At 42.0% G+C, this 15,225-nt stretch overlaps 1 protein-coding gene across 3 annotated transcripts in view; it reads left to right on the forward strand.

Annotated features, from left to right (window-relative positions):
- The window catches only part of CTNS (cystinosin, lysosomal cystine transporter), a 385,893-nt gene that overhangs the window by 86,443 nt on the left and 284,225 nt on the right, over positions 1-15,225 (forward strand). For all 3 annotated transcript variants that reach the window (XM_078679945.1, XM_078679944.1, XM_078679943.1), the window contains 3 exons: positions 12,075-12,160; positions 14,257-14,335; positions 14,564-14,648. In XM_078679945.1, coding sequence (XP_078536071.1) covers positions 12,094-12,160; positions 14,257-14,335; positions 14,564-14,648 — 231 coding nt within the window. In that variant the 5' untranslated portion in view covers positions 12,075-12,093. The remainder of the gene's footprint in view (positions 1-12,074; positions 12,161-14,256; positions 14,336-14,563; positions 14,649-15,225) is intronic.

Raw genomic sequence — 15,225 nt, forward strand, 5'->3', positions numbered from 1 at the left:
GTCCCATCTAGCTAAACTCAATGTTGACTTTGCTTAAGAGGAGTTGGGTGGGTGATGTTTACTATTCTCAAGGTGATGGCAAGCGCAATGGGGTAGCAATTTTGTGCCGTAAATCTCTCTCCCATTCCTTGGTTGCTCAGGAATCGGATGGTGATGGTAGATGGGTTCATGTTAGACTGTCTCTTAGAGGTGTTCCAATCTCTCTCCTTAATGTATACGCCCCCACTGGTGGTGACCCTGGTTTCTGGAATGCGATGTCTCAGCACATTACTCGATTTGTTGATGACAATTTCATTCTAGCAGGGGACTTCAAACAACCTCACGATCCCTTTTTAGACAGAAACTCCACTGTTTCTTATATCCCAAACAAATCTCATGAAACGTTTTGCTTAAGTCATCTCCCAACACAAACTTATTGACGCGTGGCGCTTATGTCACCCTGCGACGAAAGAATTTACTTTCTATTCCCCCTCCCACCATTCTCAATCGCGGATTGACTATCTTTTTGTTACTCATAACATTGCTCAGACCCTTACCAGGGCTGAAATCGGTCCGATTTTACTATCAGACCATGCTCCTGTTCTGATTACTGTTGATATACTGCCCAAAGTGACTGGCCCTAAAAGGTGGCGTTTCAACAACAGCCTTCTTTTGGACCCTAAGTTTACTGCCTCTTTTACTACATTCTCTGAAGAGTTTTTTCTGATTAATGACACCCCCTCTATCCCCAAGCATACTATTTGGGACGATTTTAAAGCCGCGGTTCGAGATTTTATAATTAGATACGTGTCGAAAAAACGAAAATCTGCTCATAAATACACTGGAGATCTCCTCCAGGATATCAAGAGATTGGAACACGCCTATTTCACCTCACACTCGAAAGATAGTCTGACTGCCCTTGTAGCCGCTAAAATGTGCTTTAACAAAAAATCTACGGAAGATGCCTCTTTGTACCTACTGAAATCAAGTGCAAAGTTCTACGGAAGTAGAAATAAAGCGGGGAAAATCCTAGCTAACTATCTGAAGGTCAAGCACAATAAGTTGAATATTGAATCTGTTTATGATAACAATGCTAATCTCAAACACAAAGATGTTGATATTCTTGATCAGTTCTCCCTGTTCTACAAATCCCTTTATTCCTCTGAAACTCTGCCTTCTCCTCGCTCTTTAACACACTTTTTCTCTACCATAACCAAGCCTGATCACTTCCCTCTTGATCTCTCTAATTTAGAATCAGATATCTCCCAACAAGAGTTGCTCACTGCGCTCCAACATCTCAAAAAGGATAAAGCCCCCGGGCCAGATGGCTTCACAGTTGAATTCTTTCTCCATTTCTCTACACTCCTCATTTCAAATTGGCATTCTCTCATTGATGCTTTTGCTGCCCTAGGTCATTCCTCAGGCTCTTTTTCTGACGCCCACATTTGTCTCATGCCCAAGGAAGGGAAAGACACCCATCACTGCAAAAATTATAGGCCCATCTCCCTAGTAAATAGTGACTACAAAATATTTGCCAAGTCATTAGCTGCACAATTAGACCTTTTACTTCCTGACCTCTTGGGGGAGGAACAATCTGGCTTCGTCAAGGGTCGGTATATTACTGCCAACACCAAACTTTTATTCAATATTTTATCTAAATCTCCACGCTTACCTCATGCCCTAGCAGAAATTGCTTTGGACGCCGAAAAGGCATTGATAGGGTCGAATGGTCCTATCTTTTTCACACACTCACTTGGTTTGGTTTTGGCCCCAGATTTATCTCTCTAATTTCCTTACTATACTCCAGACCACGCGCCCTAGGTGTGCGCTAATGGCTTGGTCTCTTCCTTTTTTGATCTAGGTAGAGGTGTTCGCCAGGGTTGTCCCTTGTCCCCTTTTCTTTTTAACTTGGCTTTGGAGCCTTTTCTGTCTAGACTTCGCCAGAATCCTAATATCCACGGTTTCCAGGCCCTGCATTCCCAAATCAAGCTTGCTGCATACGCAGATGATATTTTATTGTTTATCTCTAATCCCACTGAATCAATTCCCGCTTTCCTTGCTGAAGTCCAGGAATACTCTACGATATCTGGCTACAAACTTAATAACGACAAGTGTGAGATTCTGCCCTTGACGAAGTTCACCTTTAAACCTGATTTCAGTGCTTCCAATTTCACATGGAGTTCCTCTCATATCAAATACCTAGGTTTGCACATTACTCCCTCTATATCCGACACAGTTTCTCTTTGTCTTAATAAATGTACAAAAAATATATTGGATCTTACAACTAGATGGCATCCTCCATATCTATCATGGTGGGGACGCCTCTATACTATCAAAATGATGCTCTCCCCTCTAATCCTGTACACACTCTCCAACATACCAGTACCCATTCCCTCCACATTTTTCAAGAAATTTAATTCGATTTTATCCTCCTTTCTCTGGAACAACAAGAAGTCTAGGATGTCCCTCGCTAGACTGATACGTCCCAAATCAGAAGGAGGAGTCAATTTTCCAGACTTTTCGACCTATCATAGAGCCTTTTTGCTCAGGCAAGCCTCCTTTTGGTTGCCTCTCCTTGCCCCTCAAGGGCTAAAGTTGAACACCTTTTTCTCTCTCCCTTTTCCCTTGCTGAATATGTTTCCTTCTCGCGTAAACCCTCCTCCATCTCCACGCCTATCCATAAATTTACCACCAAGTTACTTCTGTCCTCCACTTTTCCCCCTCCTACTACTGTGACTGACTTTCTCAATACTACTATTTGGCATAATGTTCACCTATTGATTCGCAACAAACCCTTTTATTGGAAGTCATGGAGACTTAGAGGGCTGATTTGGCTTTCCCAACTTTTTACAGGTCCCACCTTTTTAACTTTTTCGACCCTTCGTTCTTCTTTTGATTTGCCCGCTTCTTTTTTCCATAAATATCTTATACTTAAGGAGGCGGTGATGATGGTCTATACCCCACTTTTACAGGTACATGCTCCTCCTGCACCACTCTCCGCTACTACTAAGCTACATTCCTTTTTGCGTACTACTACCAAGGCATCTCTCATTTACAAATATCTTCATACCAAAGACTCCATAAGGCCCAAATCTAAAGTGGAGGAACAATGGGAACATGATTTTGCTGCGTCTTGACCGGTATCCTTGTGGGATAGGATATGGATTAAGATTCGCAAATCGTCCAGAGCAGCGAACTTAACGCAATCCTTATTCTTCATATATAATAGACTACTTCTCACACCTTTTGACCTTCACAAACATTTTACAGCCACTCCAGACACTTGCTGGTCCTGTTCTTCTCCACAAGCCACTCCATTCCACATGTTATTTCTCTGCAAATCGGTTCACAACTTTTGGCTACAGGTATGGGCACAAATCAATGTAATCTTTCATACCTGCATTCCTTTTTCTTACACTCATGTATTCTTGGGAAGTCTTTCCTCCTGCTGGGAAAACGTTGACCTTAATGTCCGTATTGTTGATTTACTGTTGGCTGTGGCGTTTCAACAAATTACACTAAACTGGAAAAAGTCCCCTGATATCTCCTTCCGGGCATGGTGGCATAATGTATGCTATAATCATAGGTTGGATACTGCTTTTATCTTTCCCTTTCATTTGGCAACTAAACGCTTGGACTTATGGTCCCCTCTAACGATGTATCTTGATGCGTGTGCTACCTCTTCGTTTAAATTGCAACCTGCTCAGCAGGAAGTTTCCAAACCCCCTTAATTGCCCTCTACATTCCTCTTTTCCTTCTTTATAATTTTATGTATATGCACTTTTCCTTTGCTTTAACTTTTGCAATTATAGTACTTCATAGCCTTAGCTCCTTAGCCTATGTTTCACTTTTAATAACGCTTTGTTGTACGTTTTTAAATGCTTGTTATTACTTTTTTATATTGACACCTTACCCTTTTTTATGACTAATAAAAAATGTTGAACTTAAAAGACATCTTCCAATATGTTTGCCCTGTGTCCCCCTAAGAAAAAACACACATGCACCTCTACATCCATGCCCTGCCCCCTCCACGCCTTATCTTCCTCACTTTCAAGATCCCACCTTGTTTCTGTCCGCTAGATTATCTAAATAGAGCCCCTCGGTTTGATATGTCCCGTAGTTCATGCAAGCAACCTCGGAGATAGCTGGATGGCCCTGGCGCCTGCAGAAGGCGAAGCATAAAACACCTGCGGGTTTAGCCTTTCATTCTTCTCAGGATGATGAACTGAGGGCCATTAATTCTGTTTTGAAAGGAGAAAGACGAGCCTACCTTGAGATGGGTGGCCAATAAATGGGCACAGCGAGGTATAATAAAAAAGTGAGCGCCTAGAGGCAACGGGAGAGGGAGCGCTATATGGAAAGTATATCTACAACCTTTGTTTTTTGCCTTTTTATACACTGAAACCACGAGTTAGAAATTGTGATTTAAAACACAAAATATGTGCGTATCCCTCGGTTCGAACAGTTGAAGCAGCAACCAGTCCAGCTAAGTTGATATTTGTTTTAGTTTCTGACAAACAGTCACCTGTGCAGTGCAGAACACCTGGACGTTGCGTGCGCCAGGGCTGACCCTGTATTCGGGTAGATGTTTGCTTTTTAACCTTTCACAAACGCAAAAATCACACACTGCAGTAAACAGTGAGAACGTCCTGGGAGGGAGTTCGGTATGTAGTGTGCAAGAAAAGTGCACCTCCACTACACACTGACTGCACAAAGGGGCTGGTGGGAGAGGGGGGTGGTTATGTTTCACCGTGGCACCCCGCGGAGTCCAGCAAGCACCTCCCTAGCCAGCAGAGTACCAAGGAAGCTCTGGGGTGACGGCAAGCTGTGCTTCCTTCTGATGAGAGCCTCTTCCGGGAAGTGAAGTCATCCTTCCACTAAAAGTATTGCAGGTCTGCTGAGAAGTGCTTTTGTGCTGCAAGCATTGCAGGTCTTCTGAGAAGTGCAGTTACACACCCAAACAATGGTGGCGTTTGAAGCTTCCCTATTTATTTTAATATTTTAAGAAACGCTCTAAAACCATCCGCTAGCGCTGCCTGCAGCCCTGCAGGTGATGAGACTGGCATGACGGATGTTATCTTCTGAGGGTTGACAGACACCCGTCTCACTAAAAAAAAACAAGCACTGCAGCAGCGCGTGCCAGCAGGTACACAGAGAGCCTTGGCGACGTTGGGTCAGCGGCTTGATATCGCTGTGGGTGCGAGCTGCTTTGCCATTCCCCCCAACAGCACTAATTAAATAAACAAGACTTCCGGAAACAAGTGCTGCTGCCAAAGTGAAAGCGAACACGCTAAGGCAATGCTAATTAGAAACCGATGGCCCCACTAAAGATAAAAAATTGATTCACGACAGCCGAAAGTCAGACGATCCAGTCCGGATGGGCTGTCCGAAAAGGAGAAAGTGCGGTAACATAGAAGCCTCATTTTCAATAGGAGGCCACCGTTTACCATAAACGATGACCCCCATCCAATGAAAATGAGGGGCGGGACTTCGAGCCTCCTTCTGAAATCTCCTCTCTAACAATATGTCTCGCAGAGCGAGCAGCGCATGCGCGCTGCAACACTAGGCGAGACCTAAAAAAGGAGCTCCAACATGTTTCCCATCTCTTTTGCAGCACAGGTGCCCTCACCCCTAAAAATCCTAAAGGCTTTTGATGTCAGAAACGCAAAGGGTGCACTGCCAAATGTAAGTCGCGCGCTGTGTGGAGGTGGTGCAACTGGGTGAGTGGAAAGCCCTTGGAACCACTCAACAGTTAGTAGAGTGAACTACCAACCTAGGGAAAATGCGGGAGTACCCTGTGCACTCACAAAAAGTTAATAACACGTTATGTCACAATTATGAAACAATGTACAAAGAAACAGAGCGACAGAAAATTGTAGGGATCTCCAGTGAGAGAGTAGTCCAATGGAGTACTTTATTGTGTGAGACAGCCAGCCGGCACGTGTTTCATCGCCTATACGAATCCTCAGAGCTATATGTGGCTGTATCAGAACCAGGAGGTCGCTCAACTGGTGATACTTCCGACCCAGCCGGGCCCGTAACCTTGGCAGAAAATTAACAGGGAAGTGACTTCCACACCCTGTATTCCGTACAGGAACAAGGCGATCCGGGAGTACGCGGCTTCACTGCACTCGCACTCGCCAGATTTCGGCATTTTGTTTTCAACTAATCGAGTTCGTACCCGACTCCTGGTTTGTTGGATTCTGCCTGACATCATCTTTAGAACTGAACTAAATTTTGCTAAGATTGTTCATCTCGTCACCTAGGTTTTGGAAGATTGCTTCACTCGTCAACCACAATTCTTACCGCTAATAATTGATGTGATCTTCCGCTACGGAATACAGGGTGTGAAAGTCACTTCCCTGTTTATTTTCTGCCAAGGTTACGGGCCCGGCTGGGTTGGAAGTATCACCAGCTGAGCGACCTCCTGGTTCTGATACAGCCACATATAGCCCTGAGGATTCGCATGGGCCCATTCCTGTCGCGGGGACTTGGGCCTCCTACATGAGTAAGGCAACATTTTTATTGGTAGACCCGGGGGAACGCTGGGTGGTAGGAAATTTGTGTAAGCTCGGTGATGCCACAACTTTCTCACCCAAAAGTGTGTGAAAAAAGTGATTTTTTTTCAGCTAAATTTGAGATGTGCAGAGGATTCTGGGTAAGAAAACGTTAGGGGATCCATGCAAGCCATACCTCCCTAGAATCCCCCGGGTGTCTAGTTTTCATAAATGTATAGGTTTGCTAGGTGCGGGCAGAGCTAGAGTTCAAAAACTACAACTAGGCACTTTGTAAAAAAAAATTTCATTTTTCGTTGTGAAAATGTGGTGTGTCCACGTTGCGCTTTGAGCCGTTTCCTGTCGTGGGCACAAGGCCTTCCCACACAAGTGAGGTACCATTATTCTCGAAAGACTTTGGGGAACACGGGGTGGGTGGAATTTTGTGGATCCACGCAAACTCCAGAACTTTCCTCCACAGAAATATGAGGGAAATGTGTTTTATTTACAATGTTTTAGGTTTGCAAGTGATTCTGGGTAACAGAACCTGGTGAGAGCTAGTCAAGTCACCCCATCCTGGATTCCTCTGGGTGTCGAGTTTAAAATATATAGGTTTGCTAGGTTTTCCTAGGTGCTCGCAGAGATAGGGTTAAAAAACTACAGGTAGGCACTTTGCAAAAAAAAGGGTCATTTTTCACTGTGAAAATGTGGTGTGTCCACCTTGCGTTTTGGCCCGTTTCCTTTTGCAGGCACTAGACCTACCCACACAAGTGAGGTTCTATTTTTAACGGAAGACTTTGTGGATCCACCCAGATTCCAGAACTTTCCACCACAGAAATGGCAGGAAAATGTTTTTGGGAACAATGTTTTCGGTTTGCAAGGGATTCTGGGTAACAAAACCTGGTGAGAGCCATTCAAGTCACCCCATCCTGGATTCCCCTGCATGTCTAGTTTTCAAAAATGTATAGGTTTGCTAGGTTTCCTTAGGTGCCGGCAGAGCTAGGGTTAAACAACTACAGCTAGGCACTTTGCAAAAAATTGTCATTTTTCACTGTGAAAATGTGGTGTGTCCACCTTGCGTTTTGGGCCGTTTCCTTTCGTGGACACTAGGCCTACCCACACAAGTGAGGTAGCAGTTATCTCTGAAAACTTTGGGGAACGAGGGGTGGGTGGAATTTTGTGGATCCAACCAGATTCCAGAACTTTCCACCACAGAAATGTGAGGAAAATGTTTTTGGGAACAATTTTTTCGGTTTGCAAGGGATTCTAGGTAACAAAACCTGGTGAGAGCCATTCAAGTCACCCCATCCTAGATTCCCCAGAGTGTCTAGTTTTCAAAAATGTATAGGTTTGCTAGGACTCCCTAGGTGCAGGCAGAGCTAGAGTTCACAAACGACAGCTAGGCACTTTGCAAAAACAATTGTCATTTTTAATTGTGAAAATATGTGTGTCCACGTTGCATTTTAAGCCGTTTCCTGTTCTGGCACAAGGCCTACCCACACAAGTGAGGTACCATTTTTATCTGGAGTCTTAGGGTATCACAGAATTGTAGAACAACTGTTATTACCTATTGACTTTCGATGCATTTCTGCCTTTGAAAGGCAATGTGTAAAAAAGAAGTAATTTTGAAAAATGCCCTATAATTCTCATGCTAGTATGGGTACTCCCAATTTATGAAATGTGCAAATATCTACTATTTCTAAACTCTATATTTTGTTCCCATTTCAGAAATACACAGGTGTCTTTCATACCAATTTTTCCATGTATAAATGTTCCCAAAATAATTGCTTACCCGGTACATAATAAAAAACCATTGCAAGATGCTGCTCAGTTATTGGCTCTGGGTTTGTCGGGTTCTTGTTGTACTTACAAGTACTATATATCCCCACAAGCAGAAAGGTCCAGCGAATATAACGGTATATTGCTTTCAAACAGCTGTCATAATTAGAAGAAGTTACAAGTGAAAATGTTTACACAAATGGCTATTTTTACAACAAATTTTCAATTTTTCCAATATTTAACTGTTAGTTTTATGAAGAAACCTTGAAGGATACACAAATGACCGCTTGCTGAATTCCGAATGTTGTCTACTTTTCTAAAATGTATAGCTTTCCAGGATCCATTATTGCTTTCATACCCATTTCTACCATTAACTGGAAGGAGGTTGAAAGCACAAAAAATAGCAACATTATGCTATGTCCCAGAAAAATACCAAAACTGTGTAAAAAATGTTGGTTTTCTGGCATAGGTCTGCATGTCCCTGAAAGCTGGCAACCCCTTTTTTTATACCATTTGCAGGGAAAAAACAGATGCTTTCATCTGGAGCCCTTTTTTCCCATTCCCCCCCCCAAAAAAACAATTTTAGCTGTATTTTGGCTAATTTCTGGGTCCCCTCCAAGGGAATCCACAAACCCTGGGTACCTTTAGAATCCCCATGAGGATGGAAAAAAATGACGCAAATTTGGCGGGGATCCCTTATGTGGTCAAAAAGTTACTGGGGCGTAAGCACGAATTACCCCAAATAGCCAAAAAAAGGCTTTGCACAGGGTCGGAACAGGCATAGCAGTGAAGGGGTTAAGCATTAAGAAATGTGCATGTAAATGAAGAAAGTCTGTAAACACCGCACATAAACAAAGGTCTTCATTTACAAGTACTTACTTAGGCATTTGCACCCCCTTGGGTGAGCAGCCACAGACCTTGGGGAAGCGGACGAGGAGTGTGCCCCACAGTTTGAAAGAACCTGGATTATATAGACACAACTTGAATTTCCTGCAGTTGACAAATAAACTTCATAAACTATGGTTTCCTTTGACTAATTTTTATCTAACAATGCTACAGTTTCTTCAAAATGTTCGTAGATTTATTTACTTACAACAGGTATCAATTTGTTTGATGCTTTACGTGTGAGTAATGTACACAATCATTAAAATGTTGTCAGTTACTCTTTTAAATTTCTTTTCCCTTTCTTGTTATCTAATTCTTAATCCAATGTTTTAGTTTTATATTAGCTGCACAATAAGTATATTTTAAATGTGTACATAGCTCAAATGAATTAAAAGTTATTTAAAAAAAATAAATGATGCGTAAAGCAGCACAGCTGTACAAGAGGGGAAGTGATTACACACACTAGTAACATCCCCATTTGATGGACTGTGTTGATTTTCTATCCATGGCATAGAAATAATCCTGACAGTTAAATTCAAGTCAGGCAGGGTGGAAATAATGCCTTCTTTGCAATAAAATGCTGAGTTTCATTATTTGTGCAAATCCATATTTCACCACAGACAGCATTCAGGATTGCAACTCTTATTTTAAAAGAGTATTTAGAGTACAGAAAACCTCACGCTTTACTTCTCTTTTTAAGGTCCGTACCTTGAATTAACATTGGATATATGCAACACAGAATACTGTTTTGCAGTGTTATTTCCTAAAGGAAAGAGGTGTTTTAAGTGGCCCACTGTGTGATTAGAGTTGGAAACCAAAACTGAAATATCCCTCTTTTTGTACCGTAAAACGCACCCACTTTTGTTGAGTGTTTCATCTGTAATTTAACTGTTAGCCCTACCCCAGTCTCCATGTCTGCCGATCCTTAGTCACTTGGCAGCACTTTGACGTCATCTCTGAAGATGCCCTCTTCAAATGCATTCTTGAACCAAAACCCTCTAATCATTCTTCCGACCCCATTCCGAGTAACATCTCCGTTGACCTCTACATCCATACTCTTTCCTATTGGACCAATCTGATTAACCTCTTTCTCAGCCAAGGCTCCCTTCCAGTGCCCTTTAAAACAGGACACGGTACCCCTCTTATAAAAAAAAACCTCAGCTGATGTGAATGACCTCAACAACTTCTGCCTCATCACCAACCTCCCTTTTCTCGCAAAAATCACAGAAAGATGTGTAGCGAAACAACTATACTTACATGTTAAGAACAACAACCTTCTCGACGAATTCCAATCTGGTTTCATGGAAGACTGCAGCACTAAAACATCCTTGCGGCAAGTGATGGATGATGCCCTGCGTGTACTGGACTCTGGACAGTCCAGTCTTCTGATTCTTCTTGACCTTTCTGCAGCCTTTGAAACTGTTAATCACAAAACTTTTCTAAACACTTTAAAACAGAGAATTGGCTTGGAAGGCACTGTGCTTAAATGGTTTGCTTCATTCCTCTTGGACTGATCCCAAGTGATTAAAATAGTGAACAGCCTGTTGTCTTCAATGGCTGTAGGTCAAGGTGTCCCTCAAGGATCAATACTCGCACCCACACTTTTCAATCTTTATTTGGAACCATTGGGCAATCACTTAAAAAAATCTGGGATACTCTATCACCTCTATGCCGATGACACCCACATCTAACTTAAGGTGTCTTCCTCACACAACATCTCAATCCTCAACTCTACTCTCTATTCAAAACTGGACGTTAGCTCATCAACTCATTCTGAATCCTTCCAAAACTGAATTCCTCCTCCTTCCTACCTCACTCTCCCCTCCTCCTGTTCAATCTTGGATGAATAACCTGAACTTACTGAATAACAAACATATCGTTGTTGACAGCGCTAAATTCCTTGGTGTCTTTCTCGACAAAAATCTCAATCTTCACTCACAAATCAATTCCATTGCAAAGAATGCACGCTACAACTGCGCCTTCTCTGGGGGATTCGACGTTTCCTTCCTGAACAAGATCTAAAAACCTTGGTCCAGTCTGGTCCTCTCTAGATTGAACTATTGCAACCCTCTGCTTAGTGGCCTCCACAAATCTCACCTTTTCCCTTTCAAATCCGTATTCCACTCAGTGGCTCTTGTTGTCTTTGGGGCCAAAAGAAGTGACCACATCACACCCATCATTCTTTCTCTTCGATGGCTTCCCACCGAAGCAAGATCAATCTACAAATTGCCTGCATCACCTACAAAGCCCTGCACACTTCCTCCCCTCGATACCTGGCAAATAAACTTAAAATCTGTGGAGGCTCTTGACCTTCTCGTAATGCCGAAAAATTCCTGCTTGAGCCCCACACCTTCAAAAAGGAAAGATCGATGGCTCAATCCTTCTCAGGCAGTGCGGTCAAAATCTAGAACCCGCTTCCTCACCTACTCCGTACCACCACCTATATCCTGATTTTCAAAGCCAACCTCAAATCCCTTCTCTTCCAAAGACACTTCCAGAATTAATGCATCCCTTTTCATGCCCCTCAAGGAAGTTTTTACAATGTTGTAAATATGTTATCTGTACTTGTACGTTCCGAATCCTAGTGTGCTTTTTGACTTGTGTGTGACTGCCATCAACTGTTTTATTTTCCTTTTCCTTTTTCCTTGTTGTATTTTGTAACTTCTAAGTATGTACATTTCCTTATGTAACGGTCTTGGTTCTAATGTAAAGCGCTCTGACACATTTGGGTAAAGTCCGCGCTATATAAAACTGCATTAAATAAATAAATAAATACAAATGAAAAATGCCGACTTCGATCACATGCAGCTTTTGAGATCAGTCTGGAAAACCTACTGAAATGACCCCCCCGCCCACAACCGACAGAAAGCATGCGTCGGTCAAGTGCCCCCTGATCAAGATTACATTTAACGGTCGCTTCCTCTTTTGTCGTTGTAGTTGTTTCCTGAAGTGCAGGATGTGGCTAAGGAGAGCTGCTCTCGCCTTTGCATTCTATTTTTCAATCCCGAAGATGAAACAATGTGGTGAGATATATTTTGTATGTTTAACTTTGTCCTTTTGATCGTGGTAACCCTTCATCTCAACAGCCATAAATTAACAAACTATGAAACAGTGTGAGCAAAAGTGATGGTATGCAATTTTTCACTTCGGAAAAACACTCAATTTTGCTTCAGTAATTCCCCCCCCCAAAAAATCAGTCTAATGTCCAAATGTAAAGGTACTGTCCTTTTAAACGTGACTACCACTCAAAGGCTGACCTACTTTAAAGATGTGTTTCATTCTTTCTGGGGGCTCCTCTGTCCTTTAAGATGTACATGCTTTAAGAATTAGAAGCCGAAAGTGGCCAAGTGATGCACCCTTTGCATTAACAGCATTAAAAATCGAATTGCAAACTGTTTAAGTATGTAGAGTCTTTAAGTTTTTCAAAAATCTCAGAATGCTTTGGGTAAATATCTCACTTGAATAGAAGCCGACCAGACATTCAGAAGGTGCCTTTTATTGGCCATAAGAAATATTGGGTAGGCCTATGTTTTCTCAGTGAAAGAGAGAGGGTAATTGATAGACTGTACAAAATGCACATGGGCACCACATTCTGGAATGTGGAAGACAGCGTTGGATTAACAATACTGCAATATCCTAGACAAAAAATAATGGGAGAATATGATGAAAAAGGAAACATTGAGTTAAGAAAAGACAGCTAAGGGGCGGTGTCATGTAATTGTATGTCCTTATGTTAATTATGAAGAGGTTTACCCAGTCACAATCCGCTGGCCTGTTGAGGAGGGTAGTGGCAAAGATGATCATGATAATGGTTTTATTGAAGGAGGCAAGTCATGGATTAAAAGTCTGCCTGTGTGTAGTTGGTAAAGAGAAAGGGATTGATTTGATTGAAGCGGATAGGGGCACTTGCAAAAACTCATATTATCAGTTGTTGACAAAATTATTTTTTTGCAGACATGTTCATGATGTTTCTAACAGAAGAAGAGTATTGCAAAATTGCCTAGATTGTAAACTGGGCACACCAAGAGAGTAAATGTTCAGCTTTGGGCACTAATAAGTCAGATGCTGCCAAGATTCCATACACAAGATTAAGGTCCTCAGCTGTGCTACTCCCTCTCAAGATATCATGGTACAATAGGCATACTTTTAATGCATAGCTTTGAGGTTGAAGCTAAGAATTTTAAGTCCAGATTAGGCTTTGGAAACAAAAAGTTTTTTGGTGCAGCAGATACCTGTCTTTCTGAACCTTCAGTCAATTGAGAAGTTGACTTAAGATGCCACTCATTCCATCACTTCATGGGTTTGCTGATACCAGTGTGGAAGGGTTCTGTTTTTTTCTGCAGGTCATACTAGGAGAGATAGGTTTCCTCACTATTGCTACAGTTACGAAAGTGGTTACTATTACGAGTAGGCTATGGGTAGGTTTTATTAGTCTGTATGCTGTCTGACAGTGTTTGTCTTACTAAAGGAAAGAGAGATGAAAACTGGATGAAACAGACAGAGAATAAAGGACCTACAAATCCCAAACTTCTATTTATTTTCAACGCAAACTGCCTGCAAGGAATTGTCCTGTCTGGCAGCAGTCGAGAAATTCAGATTACCGGCTTCTGATTGATGGTCCTATGTGGAATTCAGTGGTAGTTGTTACAGTGGTCATGTACAGATGTGTTTGTAGATTCTATAAATCTCTTCCTTGCACTGATACATCAAGCATCAGTTAGTGAGCGTCAAGATCATGGAGTGGCAGGACTGGTGGACCCCATCTCTGCACTGCCCTGAAGGGTATGCAGGATATAGAGAATGCATATAATGTTTCAAGCTGGCTTATCAAGACTTGTGCTGTTGAGGTTTGCTTTGCGGCAGACTGGGAGTTGGTGAAACTGTTTATGTAGTGTTGAGGAGGGGGGCTGGTGGAAGGACAGATGGATTCTCCCTGGATCAGGGCAAAGGGAAATAACTGTTCAGGCTTCAGGGGTGTAGGGAATCTTAGGAGCCTTATTTGTTTCAGGCCACCAGGTAACCAGTCAGAAATCTTGGCAAAACCTGAGAGACTACACCATGGATTACTCATAAACAACATGAAAACACCAGACTTGTCCTTTGTTTGTTCCCATCTTAGATGCGGTTACCATCCTGTCTGTGCCAGAAGTTGTCACTTTGGAAAATGGCTCATCCCAGAACCTCAGCATAACCGTGAAGTATATATACTCCTTTTTATTTAGTCTAGTATAATTATGATGTGAAAAGTGAGGCACCAATATTCTGTTTATACATTTATTGTACAAGTATAAATAGTGCCCTAGTCATCCCTCTTTATCCTCATTCAAAATAAAGAATAGTACAAGTGGTATTCTAGGACTGTAACTCTTTGATTTACATCCAAGTCCATCAGTTCTAACAAGACACTGTTCTTTCTGTTTTGACAGCGGGGCACTGAGTGAAGATTTCGTGGTTACTTTTAACATCACGTATGCTTCCAAGGATACGCCTGTCATCCAGCTCCCTGATCAGGTAAGACACAAACACATACAGTCATTTTTTGAGTAGCCATTTAAACTCACATTTATCCACATGGGACACTATAATCCTCTTACTTTGGAAATGTCTGAAAATCAAAGTTTAATGGAAATAAGTTGTTGAGTTGAGATGTATGATGGAGACATCTTTTGTTGAACGTTGGGCTGCTTGGTGTGACCCCTGGCTCATCCAAGAAACAAAATGAGAGAAAGATACTGGCACTGGCTTTTTCATTTTGGCAAAGTGCTGCATAGTCATTAAGTGGCTTCTTACTGCAGCAGCAGAAGTGGGTGCGTGGCTTTGTGATGCTTAGAGTAGATATGGAGCACTTGAATGGATGAACATTTGGAAAAGCATCTAACATATTTGTTAAAACAGGACATTGCTTCACCATTCAACTTCCTTCCTTCCCGCACTATAATAGTGTCCTCCTTGGTTATTTTCATAAATTAATTCTCTGCAGTGATTTATTTTAGAATCTTCGTGAATCTGTTTAACATTAGCCACCCATTATGCATGTTTATGATGTGCCATTTAAATGCTGATTAAAATATGCTCAACATATTTCAAA

The sequence above is a fragment of the Lissotriton helveticus genome, chromosome 3_1 (genome assembly GCF_964261635.1).
Source record: "Lissotriton helveticus chromosome 3_1, aLisHel1.1, whole genome shotgun sequence".
In the NCBI taxonomy this organism is placed as follows: Eukaryota; Metazoa; Chordata; class Amphibia; order Caudata; family Salamandridae; genus Lissotriton; species Lissotriton helveticus.